Genomic DNA, 22,305 nt, shown 5'->3' with positions numbered 1-22,305 from the left:
GGCAACTAATGAGCGGTTGCTGATTGCTTTGAAAAAGGAGACCAGTAGGCCGGTCACCTTCTTCGGTGGAAAAAGCTAAGCGACCAGTTGGTCGCCTTATCTGATGGAGGAGGCGACCATTAGTCACCTTTTTTATTGGAGAAGGCGACCTGCTAGCCGTCAAGATTAATCGCTAGAGCGTCGTTGGAGCTAGCCGGAACCCTTGACGGACTATTATAGGTTAATAATCAGTTTTTTTCTTTAATGCACGAAAATAACTTGTGATGATGTGATTAATTGCAACCTTTAAAATATTAAGAAATTAATTGACTTTTTGTATAAAATTTATGGACTTATTTGACACTTTTTCCCTTAATTTAATTTAGTTTAAAATAATATAATGTGCATGGAAGAGGTAATTATAAATCAATTTATTTGTAATAATTACAAGAATTTGGAGGATGCTTACATACACTACTAACGCCATTGATGACTCAAGAGAATGATGGCCGGATATATTTTTGGAGTATTGCCTTCCACTGTAACGTGGTTTTCAATCACCAAAAGTTTCTCCTTTACATCAAGTATAACAAAATGAAAAAGAAAAGACAACCTTGGAATCGGAAGAAGTAATCAAGAATTTAAACACATGTTTTTGGGTATTCTAATAAATGTTTTTTTTTTTAAAGAATCATCAAGCGTTGATGGAGGCAACTCTAGGAACCTCAACTGGGAAATCGTGAATCTCGTCCATCCATGGGTTCTTGAGCTTGGCAGGATCGATGGTCTTCAAGGCACGCCAAACCGCACTGTTACATTTAAACCCAGACCCAAACGCTATCTGCCAAGTCCGATCTCCCTTTCTGATCCTCCCCTTAGCCTCGGAATAAGCCAATTCGTACCACAAAGAACTGCTGGAGGTGTTTCCGAATCGGTAAAGCGTCATTCTGGAAGGCTCCATGTGCCATTGACTGAGTTCAAGATTCTTCTCTAACTCGTCCAGCACCGCTCGCCCGCCGGCGTGGATGCAGAAATGCTCGAACGCCAGCTTGAAGTCTGGGATGTAGGGCTTGATCTTCATCTTGAAGACTTTCCGGGCGACGAGGGTGGCGAAGAAGAGGAGCTGTTCGGACATGGGGAGGACGAGGGGTCCGAGGGTGGTGATGTTTGTCTTTAAGGCCTCGCCGGCGACGGCCATGAGGTCTTTGGAGAGGGCGACGCCGATCTCGCGTTTTTCGTCCTCTTCTTGGAAGACGCAGGAGTAGCTCCGGTCGTCGGCGCCCTTGTGGGTGCGGACGGTGTGGATGAGCTGGTACTTTGAGCGGCGGCGGTCGGAGGAGCGGTTGGAGAGGAGGATGGCGGCGCCGCCCATTCGGAAGATGCAGTTGGACACCAGCATTGATCGGTTGTTGCCGAAGTACCAGTTGAGTGTTATGTTTTCCATGCTCACTACTAGGGCATAGGAGTTTGGTTGCACCTGTTACAAAACATTACAACTTTTTATTACTTACATTTACATCTCAAAATTCAATAACATTGAGAAAGAAGACAATTTGCCCACAAAAGACAAAATCCTCACCCCCATCGACCCAACAGGTTGTGAAAGAGTAGTTTGCATTAGCAGTTTAACTGGTTGCAAAGGTGAAATGTGTCGAGGATAGTATTTGATCCGGACAATGAAGACGTGAAGTTTTTTTTTTTTTTAAAGTGAATTAATTGTGAAAAAAGTAATTGGTTAATAATTATTCATTCATGCAACTATCACCCCAACCCTAAGAGTCCCTACACCCCGGCCCGATAGAGTATTTGGGAGGATGTAAATTACGGTGACTCAATGGTTCAGCAGACAGAACCAAATACTAGTGCACACAAGGAATCTGACCATTTTGGACATAATTTCCACACAGCCACCGCCAGGTTTGACTTTAAAAAGTGTAGACTAGAATCACTAGATGTAATAATAAGGATGTGAAACTTTTTAAATATAAAAAGTAGGCATGCTATTTAATACTTAGGGGTGGGTGAAATTACTCCAAGAAACTATATATGAATTTGGACCACATGAATGGAGGTAAAAAGATGGGCAACATAGCAAGTTAGCAACCCATGTGCTTTAAACTTTAAAGTTAAGGCCACCATGGCAGTTATATTAACTTACAGTCATAAATTGTTTCAGACAAATTAAAAGAAACGAAATAAATGGGACTGGAGAAACTAATTACAAACCTGCAAGAGTTGTTTGGCAAGGTCAATTGAAATGAGCCCAGCACTGCACCCCATGCCACCAAGGTTATAGCTTTGAATGTTCCCCCTAAGCTTGTAATGGTTAACAATCATGGCGGAAAGAGAAGGGGTCGGGTTAAAGAGACTGCAATTCACCACAAGAATCCCAATATCCTTAGCCTTCACACCAGTTTTCGCCAGCAGGTCATCAATGGCGCCAAACATCACCATCTCAGCCTCCTTCCTAGCCTCCGCCATGCAAGGATTGGGCGGCTGTCGCAAAAGGGCTTCTGGGAAATAAGTCTTCTCCCCCAGCCCAGACCTCTCCAGTATCCTCTTCTGAAACCCCAGATTCTCCTCCGTAAAAATGTTGGCTTTCTTGGATCTATCCATGAAGATCTCCTTCGGGCACATAACCTCCGGTGGAGGCTTGTAACACGCGAAATCCACCAAGTAAACCTTTCTGGGCCGTGTCATGAAGTAGAGTGTTCCCAGGAAAACTAAAAGAGCAGAACAGAGGACCACCGTGACGAGGTTGAACTTGAGTTGCTGCCATAATTGGACCAAATCGTCGACGGTGAGAGTGGTGAGGTGAGCCGAAACCGCCCCGAGCACCGGCACCAAGACCAAATACATGGCGTGGCTAATCAAATAATGGTACCCAAGCTTCACATACTTGAGCCTCACTGAGAGGAGAAAGTTTGGGAGATTATTATGGCTGCTCCGCCTCTCCTCCACCGCAACTCTCCCGCCGGCGTTATCCCCCATGGCTTCAAGAAAATATCAAGAAAAGACAGTTTCTGGGTGGATTTCTGATTGATGGGGAAAAACAAAGAACCTATGTGAAACGAGAGAGATTAGAGAAAGCTAAGGAATGTGTTGGTGGCGGAGGTTTGAGGTGGGGGAGAATTTAAAGAGGGGAATGGGGTGTAGAAGGAGAGGGGGTGCAACTACCCCAACGAACTTTTAATGTACAACGCGGCTGTAGCATTCAAGTTTAATTTGCCAGAAAGGAAATGAGCGGGCGGGATATGTGATTTCGTGTGTAGTGTACATACGTATTGGGGTTTGGCTACTCCCTTCCCATTTTGCCATCTTTTACTCAATTATTTTCTACTTTGCCACTCTACTACTTCAATTTTTTTAAGATAACGAGGTAATCACGATTCGATGGTCTGCTTTGAGTAAATATGGTATTGTCTTGTGTTCCTGGTTGATAAAGAATCACAAGTCTAACTTGAAATCTTGTGATTATTAAGAACATTCTCAATAGTTGTAGTTTTTGCATGTGTGATTATGAAAGAAAAGATGATATATATATATATATATATATATATATATATATATATATATATATATAGAGGGAGAGAGAGAAGCGTTGGGATAACATGCCCAGCGGGCACGTGGAGTCCACCTGCCCGGCTGGGCACGCCTGGTGCGCATAACGCGCACTAGGAAGAATTTTGGACTTTTGATGATTGCGATGGAACTTACGTACATACAAAAATTAAACTAAAGTTTTTATGTAAAGATCAAATTTATTCTCTCTCTTCTACCTTATATTTCACTGCAAATTAAAATCTTACTATTGAGGGTGCTCTAAACAAACGACCTAGTCTAAATTGGTTGGAATTTTCCCGCTACTCTAGTTAATGTAAAGTGTAATAATCCTTGACAACTAGTTGACTACTTGCTCATAGGCGGTCGTGTATGTACTACTTTTGCTAGAAGAAGTCTTATGTTCATTAACGATATAAATGGTGTAGGGACATACTAGGGCCTACCTTCATTTTACAAGGTCAAACCACATATTTCCTTTTAATATGTTTATTTTAACCAAAATTAAATCAAATATTTTGATTTAGTTTTAACAACACTACAAAAAAGAAAAAAAATCAATGAAAAATTTGTAAATAAATTACTGAAATTCATAGTTATTTAATTTATAAATGTATTATTGTGAGTAAAAATATTGAAATTCGTATGTATCTAAATGATACAGAATACTTATTTAATTTGTTGCAAACTTTATAAGTTTTTTATTATTTTAATTTCTTCAATTTATATGTCAATCATTAGTTACAATTCACCTTAGTCAAGGTTTTTAATTTACAAAGAAACTATTGGGAGGGATTGGGGTTCACTAAAGTATAGGGGAAGGTGAATACAAAGGCAAATAGCCAAATACATATTAAGAACTATACAAAATGAAAGAGGTGAAGAGGGGTAGCGGCTCTTCTAACTGTAAAAACTTATTACAATGAAGTTTTGATCATGCAAAATAAAGATAATAATGAAATAAAGTATGAAAAAAATAAATAAAGAACAAAGAATTATGAGAGAATTTGAAATTTAAAAAATTATGATTCTTATTTTTGGGGGATAGTTTTAATCTATTTATGGTGATGCTCTGATGAGAACTCCTCCTTCCGTGAGAACTTGCAAACTTATACATAAATGTTGATCTCCAGTGCATAATACACACAATGAATAATTTGTGTGCATTTATGTAGACGATTATGTGCATTCATATTGATTCGCATGTTCTCGTGGGAGGATGAGTTCTTATATATTTCAAACAATCTGATTATTGTATTGTACGTTAAGGTATCTATTACACGCCAAGCACATTGTGTTCAGATGGCATGTAGTGACCTCTTCCATATAGGAGGTCATGAGATCGAGATATTTGAACAGATACGATATAATAGAATCAGTTACACATCCACTATCCTCCTTGGTAAGGATGTAAGGCAGGGAGCGAGAGAATTCCACATTTTATGGGCAAGGTATCTATCACACATAATTTACAAAAAATTATCTTCACTCTACTTGTAAATCTAAAATATGACCACCCCCTCCCCCCACCCAAAAAAAAAAAAAAAAAAAGCTCTGCATTACAATATGCAAGAATACAATGGACGTGACATATTAGCGCATGTCAGAACTAACTTCTTATTTATTTATTTTGATATTTACATGTAGTGAGTTAAAATACTAACATAAAATAGTTACATGTAAAATATATATTTTTGGATGATTATAAACATCAATAATTTAATTGACCGAAATAAGATAAAATTGACTAAAAGAAAATAATAAAATAGAACAGAATTACAAGAGAAATCACATAGGGATTGGATATTTTTTGTCATTTAGCAATTAATAATTTGGACATGCAATAGGCCAACTAACGTAGCTGCATGGAAAAATGGAACCAATTCTTGGTGGCCTATTAATTGAAGTGCATGCGTCCTTTAACTATGAATTATGTTTGGTATGTATAATCTAATTCTACAAATTATATCGTGGACCATAGTTAGGGCCAGTCTTATTATTTTATAAGTCCGGTACAAAATAAAAATAAAGACCCTTAATATATACAAAGTTAAAAAATTATATAAATTAAATGAAAATAATTAAACGATAATTTTGATTTTTGTAAACATATAATTTTTGTATAAAAAAAAATTAGAATAATTTTGAAGTAGTGCCCATTCAAACTTTGGGTCCCTATATGAAGTATAATTATAAATCAACGCTCGCTAATATATTTATAATTGAGATACGTATATTAAATGGTTGTAATTGTTAAGTAGATTTAAAATTAATAAATAATTTTGAAATCATCGATTCAAATGTTTGCATATGCAAGTATTTTTTTTTTTTTTTTTTTTTTATCTTCATCAAAAAATAAAAAACTAAGCTAGGGGCCCCCTCTCAACTTTGGGCCCAGGGCAGGTGCCCATCTCGCCCGCCCTCAGGCCGGCCTGACCATAGTTAACATGGTAAGATAGAACACGGACACATTCATTTTTAATATATTATATGTTTATTTTTAATGTACTATATGCTCATTTTTAATTAAACAGTGCCCTAAAAATGAATTTACTAAAAGAAGAATTTGCAGTACATTAAAAAAGAATTTGTTGACATACATTCATTTTTAATATAATAAGATAAGTCTCAGTAGTTAAAGACCTTGTGGTCAAGTGACATAACTGTGACTCGAATCACACTGGGACATTGACTCTTTATATTTCAATAGGTTGAGAAAGTATGTATAGACATATACTACATTGTTACAAAGTTAATAATACTCGAAAAGAAAAAAGTCATCAGTGTATTAGATTTCTTTATAATTCTTTGAAAGTGGGGAATGTATTATAGGTAATCTAATTAAGTACCTAAAACTATGGCTATGCGTGCATATGTTATATACATTAGCTATAAGCTATAAATACGAGGTGGATCATCACAATTATTAATTTAAATATATTATATTATATTGTATCTCCCTACTTAAAATTCAGCATGTATAAGATTAGATGCTTACATTATACGTACGCATGCGACTTTAGATTTTTTTTTTTTTTAAATTAAAAAAAGACTTATACTTGGAACACTTGGCTCATAGTAAAATGATTGAGTGAAGAAATAGATAAAACAAATATAAAGGATACTAGATGAGAAATCGACCAGAACGATGGTCAAGACCTCAAGACTTACTAATACTTTGATTTTCCAATTGCATTAGTAGTTCGCGAACTAATATACTTAGATTCAAGTTATTGAGTTATGTTTATGTCTTATTATTTTGATTTACGGAAAAGTTTGCAATGCTATCTGAATGTGTGTTAGAGTGAAGTCCTCCTTATTTTAATTTATGGGGAAGCCTGCAACTGCTATCTAATCCGAATGTGCATCTGGCCGGTGAAGCTCTAATTGTAATCGTTGGTTGCGAAAGACCAAAATGAAATAAACCAATTTAAATTGTCTATAACTGATCGACTCAAACAAAAAAGACTAATAGATCGTTCCAACCGAAAGTCAAACTTGAAATTATATGGTTAACAAGCCAACAGCCTAACTAAATCGGCTAAAATTGTCCTAAATTACTCCTAATGTGAAGGGACGAGGAGATTGTGACGTTACCAATTTTTAAATTCTCACCAAGTCAGGAACAACTGCATATGGAAATGAGTTCATATATTTTCTAATGTGAAGGGACGAGGAGATTGTGACGTTACCAATTTTTCTCACCAAGTCAGGAACAATTGCATATGGAAATGGGTTCATATAATAATATATTCATTATTTTAGGTGTCTTGATACATGGTTGACAAGATAGAAAACCATCCACCATTAAATATCGAGAAAGATATATAATGGAGAAAACGCAAGGAGAGTAGCCAAAAAATATAAATAAATAAATTATATATAGGGGTTCAAATGAGCATAAACTGGGCGTTTGGTTGGTGAGAATTACAATTGTATTCCCACCTAATTTCTACATAATACCAAAGGCAAGCAACTTCATTTGTTTGTTTGGAGTAAATTGCAATTACGGAGTTAAAATTCTCTCATTTTCAAAGAATTAGAATCTCATGGCCCCTTGATATTTTTATTCCGTTTTGTAAGGTGATCTTCTAATTGTGCCGCCCACTCCGTTGCTAGGGAGACCCTTTCTGTGTCAGGTTGCGAGGAATGGTATGACACTACTCCGTTTTTTCTTGTGAACATTTTGAACAATGATTCAATGAATTAATGATCGATTCGCTCTCAAAACGAAAAAAAAAAAAAAAACAAAAAAACAAAACAAAACAAAAAAAATAAAAACAACAAAACAAAAAAAAAATAAAAATAAAAAAAACTTTGAGACAAAATTACCCCTTTTTTTTTTAACCTAAAATTAATGTTTGACATCTCTCTTTCGATTATAGCGTGTCTTCTTTTGCTACGCTCAACACAAAATGTCAATTAGTAGTCCAACCTCAACTAAACATGTTTTCTCAAAACTATATTGTCTATTTTATTGTTTTTTGTTATGCAATTCTAGTGTTTATTTACAGCGTGTTACATAAAATTTCAAAAGTAAAATTTGAATTTAGTCATTTAGGATCTATAATAATAATAATAATAATAATAATATTAATAATAATAATAATAATAATAATAATAATAATATTATTATTATTATTATTATTATTATTATTATTATTATTATTATTATTATTATTATTATTATTATTATAAGCATTTTGCACTTTATACTAGCTACTAATTTCCTTTCAATTTCTATGTATACTAAACATTGAAATTGAAATTCGCAATAATTCTATTCCTGCAAACCAAACACTGTAATTTAAATTACCACTTTATTCCCACATGATTCATCTCCCATGAAATTATAATTCTTTTCCCACCTAATTTCACTCCCCCCCCCCCCCCCCCCCCCGATTTAAATTTTAGTAATAAAGATGGGTCAATTATATATATATATATATATATATATATATATATATATATATTCTAAACTTTCAAGTTTGTAATATTTATAAAATTTAAACCCATTTCTTTTCTCCTTATTTTTCATCAACTATCTTTATTCACCCAACTGGATCGATAAGACCAGTCCATACTTCGTACCCATCATTTTTTATAGGGGAATTGTTCTAATTTGAACCACAAATACATACACATATATATAAATAAGGGTATGTATGTGCAAATAAGATTAATCCCCAAGATGATCAAGTGCTAAAAATTAAGAAAAAAATAGTGGTATTTCTGTAATTAGATTGTGCATTTGAAAATGCTTAACATTCATTTAGAAAAAAGTTATGCTAATACATTCTCAAGCGTTTTCGAATGCACAATTATAATTACATAAATATCATCATATTTTTTTTCTTTAAATTTTAGAATGTGATTTATTTGTTATTAGGAAAAGTCTAATTCTCATAGAAGTTTGACCTTTAAACATATACATACATATATATATATATATATATATATATATATATATATATATATATATATATATATATATAATTGTACGTTAGAATGAATTGAAGGTGGTGCATGTTGCATGGCTAATAATGGATTTGTTGAATTCTATCTCCTTGAGCAGAGAGCAGAGAGCAGAATGGGGGGTGATGGAGGATGAAATGGGAAAGCACAAAGCTAATGAAAATGAAACTTCTCCGAAAATAATGGCAGCTCGCTGCATGCATACTTTGACCTTACCAAGTCATTCATATCCCACCTCTCTCTCTCCTCATAATAGTTAACCAAACACAATTAAATCTGGGTATAAAAGTCAACTTATTGCATTTTTTTAATTTTATTTTTGGTTTCAAAGATTAAATAAGAAAAAAACAAAAAAAAATTAAATTGAACCCCAATCTATATAGTAGATAATTCCACTATCAACCTCTAAGGCCTTGTGGATATAAGAAATTATGAGACGTGACTCGAGTTAGAAATCAAGAACTTTTTACACTAGTGCTTATAAGATCACCTTCAATTGAAGGTTTTCATTAGTTTTTCGGTTGTATGTGTTATAAGAAATAGGAGACGAAGTACTTGAAGAGAGAAGACTTAAGAAGTTATTTTGAAATTTTTGTAAGAAGAGGAAAAAAGAAAAACCCGCCTTTGACATATGTACATGCAATTTAGAATAATCTAATTCTCACTCTGTAACTGTCAGGACTACTGAGACTTATCTGATCTCGATAATTCTAATTTTTGTATCACTAGGTAAACCGGAAGCTTCTAAAACGAAAAAAAGATGAATACGGAAAGGTGTGAAGCTAGCTTTCTTGTCATAAATGCAAACATAATCTATCACAGTTCACCAACAGCCATCCACCAACTTGCACCCACAGAGGACAACTTTACATAATGCAAGCAAAAAAAAAAAAGTTAGAATAAACAAAAAGATAGATGTAGGTTGGACGATGGATACGAGATTAATTGTGGTGCACTTCGGTGGCTTTCCTTACCGAAAAGATAATACTATACATGCACTGTTTGACCACGTACATATATTATCATATCGTCTCTTATGAAGTTATATTTATGATATGGTTGGAGATGATAGGGCTACAAAGAACAAAACCAACACGAAACCCATCAACATCTCCCAACTTTCACATTAGTAGGAAAGACTTGATGACCAGGCCAGGGGTTCGGTACGGTTTACACCACAACAATATATGTATCATAGTCCGCATGAGCAGCTCAACTGGTCATAGAGGTAAAAAGTTGGAAGAATGATCAGGGATTGAGTCTCCGCAGCGGCAGTGTGGGAGCAACCTCTCAAAGTGAGAGGGACTCCTTGTGCGTAGTAAGCAAAGGTTTAGTCTCTATAGTTCATGTTCGGTTGAGTTACCATGATTTACATCCTCCCATCGGAACGAGGTGTGGAACCCTTAGGGTTGTGGTTTAACCTTTGGAAGAATATATGTATCATAATTTAATTTAGAGATTATAAATTATTTACTCAAGAAATTATTTACTTTTTTTAATAGAGGGTTGTCGATCTAAGGCGGTTATTTAATTTAGAGATAATATTTGTACGTGTATTATAGTTCTAAGGAGGTTTAATGTTAGAAAGTTAATTAAAGTAATTGTAGAGCAACCCTCAATCAAATTGGTTGGACAGTTAGCTTTATAATTATTATAAGGTTCTAAGTTTGACTCTCATGAAAACGACAATCATTCCTCCAAAAGGTTGAACCCCAACCCTAAGGGATGAAAACGACAATCATTATTGTGTAAATCGTGGTCCACCATGGTCCAAAAACACATAAAGTACATTATCTAACTCATAAAATACATTATCATATCTTAGAAATTTCATTATTATTCTAACACATAAAATATACATTATACATTATTCTAGCTCATAAAGTATATTACTCTAACACATAAAGTACATTACTCTAACTCATAAAATACATTATCTTACTCCAGAAATTTCATTATTCTAACACATAAAGTGCATTATTCTAACTCATAAAATACATTGTCTTACCCTAGAATATTTTAACACGCGTGCAGAGCAAAGATTTTTTTTAAAACATCAAAACGATGTTGTTTTAGACCACGTGATCTACACAACACACGATAATTTGCTTAGAAACAGTCTATTAGCCTTATTGGTTTGAATCGATCACTTATGATAAATTTAGATTTGTTTATCGGCCTCCTCACATTTGGATAGCAGTTGTGAGCTTTCCCGTAAATCAGAGAAATTAAAGTAATTGTAATTGAGTTACGTTATAATTTTTATTGTGTGGAACAAAAACAAAAATGATTTATATATATATATTTTTTGAAAATAAAATGATTTATATATAATCTCTCTAAAAACAAAATTTACCCTTTCTGTTTTAAACAAGGTATATCCTATATTCCTATTTACTTTATACACATTAATAATATTAATAATAATAATAATAATAATAATAATAATAATAATAATTGTTGTTATTATTATTATTATTATTATTATTATTATTATTATTATTATTATTATTATTATTATTATTATTATTATTATGCATGTTTTTCTCAATTTACCCTTAAAAGTATATCTCATTTAAAAATAAACTTTTATGACAAAAGTAATCTAGTAAAATGGCATTCTTTTTATCATTTATTTTTAAAATATGGTCAATTTTTTTAGACGCGCACTAAAAAAATTATGAGTAACATTTTTTGAGAATGGAGTAAAAAAAAAGTTTTTTTTTTTATTTTTTTAGAGAAGCTATGAAACCCCATGCTTTAATGTCGATTAACCTTTGTGAGTTTTTTTTTTTTTTTTTTTTTTTTTTTGAAGGGAAATTAACCTTTGTGAATTTATCAATCGCACAACAAAATTATTCGATCATACTATCTTTCGTGACTAAAGTAAAAATTGACTAACCCATCATTTTTATTTATTTATTTATTTTTTGTGAAAACCAAAAGGGATAAAATGCATTAATAAGAAGATGCGAAATACAACTAGGCGGGGAAGACTCCCACGACTTAAGGACATACGAAAAATCAGTTGCTCGTGTTAACACATGAACCACCTGGTTCGTTGACCTCTTGACATGACGAACAGACACGTTTTCAATATCACTAGCAATCAAACGACATTGCTAAATGAGTAAACCTACATGGCGAACAGACACCCATCGTTGTTTTGTTCAACATTACTTTTGACACAAAAAATAAATATTTAATAATACTCCTTGTTGGTTTTAGATAAGTTAAAAGTCTAGTGGGGTAAATAACCTTTTAATAGAGCACTTAGCTTGTTAATATGATCCATAAAAAAGTTTCCCCACAGTAAATGTGTAAACTTCATAATCAAGTTGTTAACTACGCTGGCTAACCTACAAAACTTACTTATCAATTTTTATTTTTTTTTCTGAGGGGTACTTATCAATTAATTAATTTAGCGTAAATATAATATTTTAGTTAACTTAATTAACTTGCTTAAATTGAGGTAATCCTGCCTGCTAACATAATTTTTCGCGGTTGGTCGGAGAAAAATTTGTGTATGTGAACGACCATAACAAAGTCAATTATCCATTGTTTTGTTCAAACGATGATTTTGATATATTACTAATAAACTATAATTAATTCAGTAATCAAATCAATTAATATTAAGTCAAACCATAGTACATGGCTCTGTGGAAACGTGGACTACAAAAAACAAAAGCAACATGGAGAAGACCATTGTTCCTATTGGAAGGTTCTATTTAGAGTGTCAAACAAGAAATTTATACGGTAAAATATGCATGCTTGTCACACAAAATAAGTGTATAATGTACTCATTCTACGGTAAAATAATGATTATATTAAATAAAATAATTTAAAATTATATTAAATAAAATAATAATTATAATTATAATAAAAAGAAAAAAAATGTATTTTTGATCATTCAATTATACATGTGGTATAAATTTATTTCATGAGTTATATGCATGGCCATTTTTAATCTCTAAGTTATGCGCGAAATGGTGATTTTAGCCCATCGAAAATTATTTCTTCCACCAATATGTTAATTAATAAAGTGACGGATTTGATCATTCAAGGACTAAACTCACCAATTTATACATGATTTTGGGGTTAAAGAGGGTCACATATATAACTTTGGGGATTAAGTCTGTACCACGAGTATAACTGGAGAACAAAAAATGTAATTTTCCCTAATAATAATAATAATTTGTAATGGTACCAAAAAAAAAAAAAAAAAAAATTGTAAAGTTCAAAGTGTATAATTTTATTAGTAATTGAATTAGTCAAGTGTGTTTGATAGAACTTGCTAGATTTTGATCAATGATATTTTGATCGTATATATTTAAGTAGATAAGACACATTCAATAAAAAATTAACGTTACGATATGATATAATAAATTGATAGTTAATTAAGGAAGTTTATGGTTGTTTGTTTTCAAAAAAAAAAAAAAAAAAAAAAAAAAAAAAAGTATGAACCCTAAACTCGATAGTCCGTGCATCATCACTCCTCTCTTGGAGACTAATAAATGAGGTAAATCACGAGATATATCTCATTTAGTCAACATGTCCCTTTTAATGTTGCACCCTACGACGACTAAAAAATCAAAATTTCTCATTTACTTTGAATTTATTAACTAGTTGAGTTGTGCCTCGTGATCACACTTTTAGTTTCCTAATTATTTTGGATGTTGAAATATAGTCCCTATATATGGTGGTCATTCAACTTATGGAGCAAATAAATCTCCATTTAATTAAACCATAGGGCAAGAAATTATAATTAAAGGAGGAATGCTTTGGCAATTCTCCAATCTCCATAACAGTGTTTTTTTTTTCTTTCTTCTTTATTATTGTACGATGACCATAGTAGAGCAACAAAATTTCTTGCCTATGATAAAACCAACATTTCTTTGCGTCGTAAGTTAATTAAAGGGTCATATGTATAACTGAGAAGATGTTATGAATAAATGTATAAATAGATTTCGATGATGCAAGTATAAATTAGAATTAGAAATTAAACCTCCAAATTTCCTTATAAACTTCTTAATACAAGTTATCACACAAAATTTTCTTAGTGACAAATATAATACAAGAAAACTTCAATGCAATACAAGTCTAGTAATGATGTAAGGACGATTTAATCAAAACATCAAGAGTTTGTAGCAACAAGAGTTACTCAACAACATTGTACAAAACTTTAATGGTTACGCAAACTATGATATTAGCAATAGTAAGGCTTAGCAACAAGAGTTATTCAACAACAACACTTTAAGGAGGATACTTGCCAAAAGAAGTAAAACTGCTTTAGAATATAATATAATATGCAAAAACCAGATTTCTAGGATAAGTATAACACAGTGGTTGGACAATAGTCTACACTTGTCAAATCCTGACTTATTATTTTATCAAAAAGTTGAATTGGTGATTCAAGTTTGTTTCCCTCCAACGAATAAATTAGAAATTCAACTATAAATATGAGGCATGCTAAAGAGAAATTCATGAGATAAAAGTATCAATCATTATTTCAAAGCATTCAATACGACCACATCCGATCATCATAGAGACTTAAAGAGATTCAAAGAAGAACCAAACTTATCAAGTCTTTTTTTTTTTTTTTTTTTTTTTGGTTTTATCAAGTCTCATTTAGTTGGAGAATATTCAACCTTTGTGGTGAAGTTTGTTGATCTCTACACTTCTTGTTGATAAAGGAAAAGTACCAGGCTTTGGAAGCTTTGTGAAAACTTGCCCAAATAGTATTGGCTTTGTGATCAAAGTACTTGTTTGCTTTCACTTGTAAATTGTCGAGTAAACAAATTTACAAGTAAATTACCTCTTAAACGTTAAAAGAAGAGTGGAGTAGAGAGACTACATTACCTTTGAGCCACTATAAATTTACAAGTTCTTACTTCAATTTACACAATTTACTTAAGCATAATTTAGACTGCATTGCATTATTTAGGTACAGTATTAGTCAATAGTTGTGTGTGGGACGAAAAAGATTTTTTCCAAGTATGTATGCCCACAATAATTCAAGGTAGTACGTAGGGACTCTGATTGCCAAGTGGTCTGAATGTTTCTTCTACTTGCAAGTCTGCGGTCCTTGCTGGTGGCCTGCATATATATATATATGCCTCTTCTCCCAACAATTAATAGGAATCGTATGAATACCGATATATGATGACGATGGCTAAGTTAGTAAGTTTGACACTTTCTTAATTAAGTTAATAGGTCGTCGGCCACAATTAGAGCAATTTTTGGTGGAGGTCGTATTGTTATCCTTTGGTATTTGAAGTACTTTGTCATTTTTGCCCACACAACCTTAACTCACTAGTTCAATAGATCGTATTTAGTTCGAACCTCGTCAGCAGCAATGTGGAGATTATACTTAAAGTGGACAGATCCCTTATGCCACTGATATTTGGCTGCTGAGTCATTATTGAACCACGTGATTTATATCCTCTCAAATGTTATGTCGGGACAAAATGTGAGGCCCTTGAGGTTGAGGATTTAACCTTTCGGGAGAAATGTTTTGCCATTGTTGATTTAAGAATATTTTCATTAGATATTGTTGATGGATAATACGGTAAATATGTTGATTACATGGCTAAACTGTTGATCAAACATTGATCAAGTCCGACCTCTAAGGGTGAGGAGACTAGTTATTTAGATCAGGAGAGAACGACAAACATGTCACTAATTTAGTTGAAATTTTCATTGATGTGTCTTCCAAGATTAGCACGTTGATAGCGTAAATGGAACCGGTGATTACGAATACACTACGAATAAATACGTTCGTGAATACGTGCTGAGGACGCTCATAAGTCAATCGGTCGATCTGTCTACCGGGGGTCAGTCTATCGAGTGATGACTAAGTGGTCCAAAGCTAAGTAGTATTACAACTAACAAAGGATTACAAGTGGATGGTCACAAGAAGTGAGTATATTGCTATGTAGAGTGAACCTCCCGTAGAGTGATGTTACCGAGTGAAGATTACAAGTAGTAGGTAATTGTTGTAATGAGAATATGAGATGAAAGAAATGATGGGGAGATCCTCCTATTTATACTAACTAAGTCGGTCTACACATTTAATGCACCTGCTACCAGCATAGATGGCAATGGGTCGGGGGTGAGTCAAGGAAGGCTACATCCATCAGACGATCCACCTTATATTTTCTTCACCCATCCCACCCCACACTCACATGAGGTGGACTTTTTCAAAACTCACCTCCACCATACGGGGTGCGGGTGCCAACTACGGATACCTACCACTTATCATCTTATTATTTTTTTCAAAAACTAATATTTAAATTACTTACACATAATAAAATTCATTATATATATATATATATATATATATATATATATATATATATATATATATATATATATATATATAAGTCGGTTTTGGTGCGGGTGGGCGCCTCAGGTACGGGTGTGGGGTTTAATCTGAGCCATTGATCTTGCTTAGATCAAGGTTCAGGATTACCGACTTCTAAGTCAATTTGGTAAGTTTTGTGCTTAAGGTGTCAATTTGGTAAGTTTTGTGCTTAAGGTGTCAATTTGGTAATTTTTGCATCTATGTCAAATTTAAGGTGCGTAAGTTTTGTACTTAAGGTGCGTGAGTTTTGTGCTTAAGGTGCGTGAGATTTGTGCTTAAAGTGGGTGTGTTTTGTGCTTAATGTGCGTGAATTTGTGCTTAAGGTGCGTGGGATTTGTCCACCCGACCCACCATCTGAGTAGTTGTTAAACAAGTGTTCAATACAAGAAAGAACAGAAGACAACCAACAAGAACAAGATTGAGAACAAGCAGCGCTAGCTAAAGCATGAGCAAGCTTGTTTGCTGATCTAGAAAGAAACTGAAAAGACATTGCTTTAAAGTGTCGTTGAATAACCCAACACTCACTAATCACACACCTTGCGTACAAGAAGTCATGCAAAGTGCCATCGATCAACTTACAAACGGTCTGACAATCAAAATAGATCAAGACCTTTGTAAAACCTCTTTTCTTAGTCCACGAAAGGACTTCCTTAATAGCAAGAGTTTCCCTAAATGAGGATCTTTTAAGCAACAAACCGGACCAAAAATTAACTAATTGATAATGCATTATGGTCCTTAAAAAAGTCTAGGTGTCAAAATCTTAAGAAAATGAAATTAAAACCTAAAGTTTGTCATCAATTGCGTCTATACTCTATAGTAGCTAGGCAACGACACGTATGGCGTCCAACGACTCTGCAAAATTTTTCCCTTAAACAGCAAACCCTATTCATTAGCTTAAGTTAGGTGTTTGTATTTTTTGAAGAAAGATGTTAATGGAGAATTGGAAATGTGAACAATTAGAATATTTAAACCAAATCTAAAAATTAAAGGTAAATTGTATTTTACTTTTAAAATAATGCATGTTAAAATACTTTTTATCCTTTAACCTTTTTTACAAAGACATGTACCTCATCCACTGGTTGTCAATATGGTGATCCCTTCTAACAGCTAATATACTGAGATATCCTTGTAACTAAATGAATTAACATTTTTTCTATTAAAAAAAAAAAAAAGAAAATGCTCAGAACAAAATACACAATAACAACTAACAAAACCAACCACAACAACAACATTATTATTGTCAAAATCCTAATAAAATTTGAGAGTGTTGAGGGAAGAACCTGAAATTGTACTTGTGTGTTATGTGAGATTTGGAGCAGTTGAGAGTTGTCAGCCACTTATCCCTGCAACAAGAGATCTTGATGATCTTGAATAACGTTCAATAAGTAACAGCACTTTAGCTGCCTTCTTCTGGAGATGACCATCCTCATTTATTCGACGCCCTGTCAAAGGAAATAGTGGTATTCTTGCACTTTGTCCATAGATGTCAACCATTTCCCTTGACATCAATACATTCTCCAGAAGCACCAAAGCTTCTCCCTTCAATGACTCTGATCCCCAGTTCAAAACATCTATTATTGGTGCAATTGCTCCATTTTTATGCAGCACATTGGATCCTCTGTGAGGGGAGTCTTCCTGAACTAGTGTCGAGAATGTTTGGATGGCTTCGTAAGCCGTTGCATGGACTTTTCCTTTTAGAAGTCTAACAAGATCTGGCAAAGCATTTGCCTCCAACAAACAAAATGTTTTGCTTGTGCTGCAGATGCCGCCATGTGCGGGACATACAGGGACACGAGCTCGGTTAATAATACACCAACAACCGTCTTTTCTGGACATGAATGAGAGTTCTTGACTACGCATAGACAGATCACCTAAGAGAGCGGCTGCTCTTGCTTTCGCTGTTATTGAGTCGACTTTAAGGAAGTCTATGAGCAATGGGAATGCACCAAGTTCAACCACGGTACGCTGAGACTCGAGATTTGTGGGGTCTGTGAATCTGAAAAGAGCACTTAAGGCATTCTCCTTTGCTTCCATGGTGCCTGATTTTAAAATGTTTATGATAGCTTTGAGTCCACCTAATTCAATTAGCTTCTCAGTGAGTGACACCTCTGATTTCGGAAGATTGGCCAAGAGACCAGCTGCAGCCATTTGTACATCACCCTTGACATCATTCTCGAGAAAACCAACTAAAGCCTCCATCCTTCGGGGCTTAAGAAGATACTCTACAACTCCTTCGGGTTCATGCTGGGAGAACAGAAAGAGAAGACTGATTGCTGCTTCTCTAATTTCCTGGTTAGAGTCATCGAGGAGCGGTAGGACAACTGAAACACCACTGGCAGAGAGAACTGCGGACTTAATAAGTCCAGCTTCAGATTGACAGATTCCGAGCAATGCCTGCAAAGCGGGCCTTCGAACAATGTCTGAGAAGTCAAGATTCTGTTGTAAAGCCAACAGGTCACCAATGATGACCTCTACTTTGAGTTGATTTCCGTTTTCATCAACTAGGAACTTCATTGCATCTCCATTCTTGCAAAGATTTGCAAGAATTTCTGAGCATTTAGCAATGATAGCAGTGTACAAATGGGAAGAGAACATCGTCTTTACGATGAGAGGGACCCCACCTGCAGCAGCTATAAGCTTCTTGTTATCATAGCAGTGTGATAATTTGATGAGGGCAGATAATGAAATTTCTTTTGATTCAAAGCTTCCAGACAACATTTCCAGCAGAGAAGGGATAATTCCTTTTTCACCAAGAAGTTTGATATTATCCTCAGTAAGTTCCAAACCAAGAAGTGCCACCACAGTTGATGTTCTTGAAGGTGCTGAACCTAGGAAGCCACTGAATGATTTTAGCAGCATTTAAAGTTTTTAAACTCAAAGAAACAAAATAGAAGTGCCATTTTTACTGATGAGTGGCATGGTATAACCACCCTTTATCTTATGTTAAGATTTAAGAAGCAGGTGAATTGTGTCATTTCACGTAAAAACAGGTTAAAATGTTTCAATTTGAAGCTTGAACAAACATAGCTTAATGCCATGCTACATATATTCGCTTTCTATAATCTTTTTTTTAATCACTGTTTATTCAATTATAACATGCAACTTATTGCTTTTGAAGCATCAATTTCAAAGAAATTAATCCTATCTAATTATTCTGTTATGCATCAATTGGCCAAGAGAAAAGGCATTATTACCTTGAATAATCTTATCAACGAGAGGCTTATACCAGCCCTCTTTAGCAGCCTTAATAATGTTCTCCTCATCTTCATCACAAAGCTTTAATAGGATTTCTTCTGCTTTCTCTACTGACACACCAACCTCTCTTTTGAGCAGGTAGACAAGGGAGAGAATTGTATTACACTGCTGGGAGAGTTTTGCACAGTAGGACATGTTCCAACCAGGCCTATCTTGCAGAACTTCGTACAGCAATTCAACTGCAGCATTTGATAAGCTTGTTTCCAACCACAAACATGCTACTGTGTTCTCAAGACCTGAATTCTCAACAAATATACCCTATAAAATTATGGAAAATATTATGTTCAGTTTATAGTTATGAACTCTGGAAGCAGTACAAGCAGAGATGTTATATGTGTTTAAACTTGTACAATTTCTTAAGAAACACGAATTAAATGACTTACCTTGTTTCTTGTATGCCCCTGTATGATATCCTTCAAGGTAGTAATCAACTTCAATTTAAGATTTCCATCAATCAAACTACCAAGTTTAGAAACTAGAATATAAGTAAGGCCTCCGATTGAGATCCATTCTTTGTTTATTGAATTTTCCTTCATAATCCTCTGGATTTTGACTAGAGCCTCTTCAATAAATGAATCTGCATCAGAAAGTAATTTTGCCTTGCATGACCTGATAAAGATACAATAGTTCAGTTCTTTCCATTCCTGTATTGACTGTCTGAGTTGAAGGTTTGGTCGATAGGAAAAAACTTGTAGTACTTCACCGGTTTCTGGATCAGTATTTTCCCCAAAGTCAAACCAAGCTTGTATAGCAGCTCTCTCACATGCAGTACCAGTGCAAAGGCTAACAGGATCCACCATAATTTCTTTGGTTATACAACAGATAAAAGCTTTAAATGGCTGGATGTATTCTTCTCTAGGGTCATACCGCTCTATGATTTTAACCCTCTGGAAATATTTGTTCCTGACTTCCTCGTAATCTCTTGCAGCATCCGCTAGAGAGAGCAGCTCAATAACTTGTTCCAAGAATAAAACTTCGGCTCTTTCTTTCCTGCTAGCTGCTTCTTCTTTTTCTTTTTTGAAATTATTAAGCTCCTTGGTTATCTCAGCTGGCTCAACTGACACCCCAACAGCCCTTGCTATCTCCTTGAGCATGTTATTCGCAAACTCCTGGTCATGTGTCTGATCTGTTAAACATTGATTTAACCTGTCAACAATTTGAAGCTCAGATTGACTAGCTTCAAATCTTGCCCTTTGCATCTCCTTTTGCAACCTATTCACCTCATCAGAAATCCCTGACAGGACTTCAATGTTAGCAAGGGATAACGCCGCTAAAGAATTCCCAATATCCCTAGTCACATCCTCCACCTCTTTGACAATATGCCTACACTTGATGAGCAAGTAGAAACGTGCTCGGCTCTTGTACTTCTCAACCAAGTTATTGGCTTTCTTGACATCATTTTCAAGGGATTCTAAAGCTTGTCTAGCAGCCGGGGAATCATTTAGTTTCTGTAACTGCAGCTCTTTTAAGACAGGCTCAATGTCCAAAAGATGCTTTGCTAGACTCTTGAAACTCTCCTTCTCAAAGATCACATCATTCGCAGCTTGAGCCGTTTTGATCACCTGGCTTGTGAGGAGAGCCAGAATGGTTCCAATAGGTATTATCTCTGCCATTGTGGTAAATGCTAAATCTTCTATAAGTTGATCCTGAACCAACAGACAAAATTTGGGAAACTATTACAATTTTTCTCCAACAATATATACAAATAAACACAACCCACAATTCATCAAACACTTTGTCGTCAATGGGATAGAGGAAATTATGCACTTGCTCAGAACCAAAATACTTCATCAGAACTATGTTAACATCTTATGAAAAATTAACAAAAGGACAGACATATCTCAGATATCTACAGAAATCCAGTCAAGCATGAATTACCGAGAAAGATTACTGATTAAGGAAAAAAACTGGGTTTCAAGGGGTTACCTTCAAGAACCTGTTAGCATCACTTTGAGATAACTGTATTGCCGATTGCTTTGAGTTATACAGCAAGGAAGGAGCCCCATGGACTTTGAAGTCAAGAGGTCAACCGATTCCCAACAAAAAATTCGTGGCCAATAGTGACTTTCTTTCCATTTTCTGGGAAGAAATTCTGGGATCAATGAAATGAAGACACAAGACCCCAGATGTCTGACTGCATTGTTTCTTGACATTTCTTCTAATCAAAAGTCAGACAAATAAATTGGGGGAAGAAACAAGACAATTTCAGCGATTGACTTTTTCTCGGGAGATTTCATGGATTAATTTCGAAATGTTAGTAGTATAATTTACTCAACAGGACGCTTGACTTGGTGTATCCATAATAAACTAATTGTCTCACATCAAAATGCTTAGTACTAGCATGGAATACTTGGTTCTTTGCCAAATAAATGGCACCCTTTCTATCACGGAGCAATTAAATTTCACTTTGCTCAATATCCAAATCCTAGATTAAACATGAAACCCATAGATTTCTTTAACATCTTTAGTTACAACCATGTACTTTGCTTCAGTTGTAAACAATGCTACAATAAACTGAATTGATGATCTCCAACATATAGGTCATCCTCCTAGAGTAAAAACATACCTAGTTATACGTAGACCTTCTATTATCCAAACCACCTGCATAGTCCAAATCCACATACGTACCTACAACCAAAGGCTCACTTTGTTGATTGTCAAATACAATACCA

General features: G+C 34.4%; 2 protein-coding genes across 2 annotated transcripts; both read right to left on the bottom strand.

Moving 5' to 3' along the window:
- Positions 1 to 388: 388 nt before the first annotated feature.
- On the bottom strand, positions 389 to 3,186 carry LOC109185899 (3-ketoacyl-CoA synthase 20-like). Its single transcript, XM_019335873.1, has 2 exons — positions 2,206 to 3,186; positions 389 to 1,456 (listed from the first exon to the last, which is right to left on the bottom strand). Exons 1-2 carry the CDS (start codon positions 2,968 to 2,970, stop codon positions 674 to 676), a joined length of 1,548 nt encoding a protein of 515 aa, XP_019191418.1. The 5' UTR covers positions 2,971 to 3,186; the 3' UTR covers positions 389 to 673.
- Positions 3,187 to 17,377: 14,191 nt separating this feature from the next.
- LOC109185738 (U-box domain-containing protein 43-like) lies at positions 17,378 to 21,905 on the bottom strand. The gene is made up of 4 exons (XM_019335691.1): positions 21,560 to 21,905; positions 20,017 to 21,278; positions 19,573 to 19,891; positions 17,378 to 19,206 (listed from the first exon to the last, which is right to left on the bottom strand). Exons 2-4 carry the CDS (start codon positions 21,244 to 21,246, stop codon positions 17,708 to 17,710), a joined length of 3,048 nt encoding a protein of 1,015 aa, XP_019191236.1. The 5' UTR covers positions 21,247 to 21,278; positions 21,560 to 21,905; the 3' UTR covers positions 17,378 to 17,707.
- Positions 21,906 to 22,305: the final 400 nt, after the last annotated feature.

This window comes from Ipomoea nil, unplaced genomic scaffold (assembly GCF_001879475.1).
Source record: "Ipomoea nil cultivar Tokyo-kokei standard unplaced genomic scaffold, Asagao_1.1 scaffold1361, whole genome shotgun sequence".
Taxonomy (NCBI): Eukaryota; Viridiplantae; Streptophyta; class Magnoliopsida; order Solanales; family Convolvulaceae; genus Ipomoea; species Ipomoea nil.
This window is presented reverse-complemented; position numbering and strand designations above follow the sequence as displayed.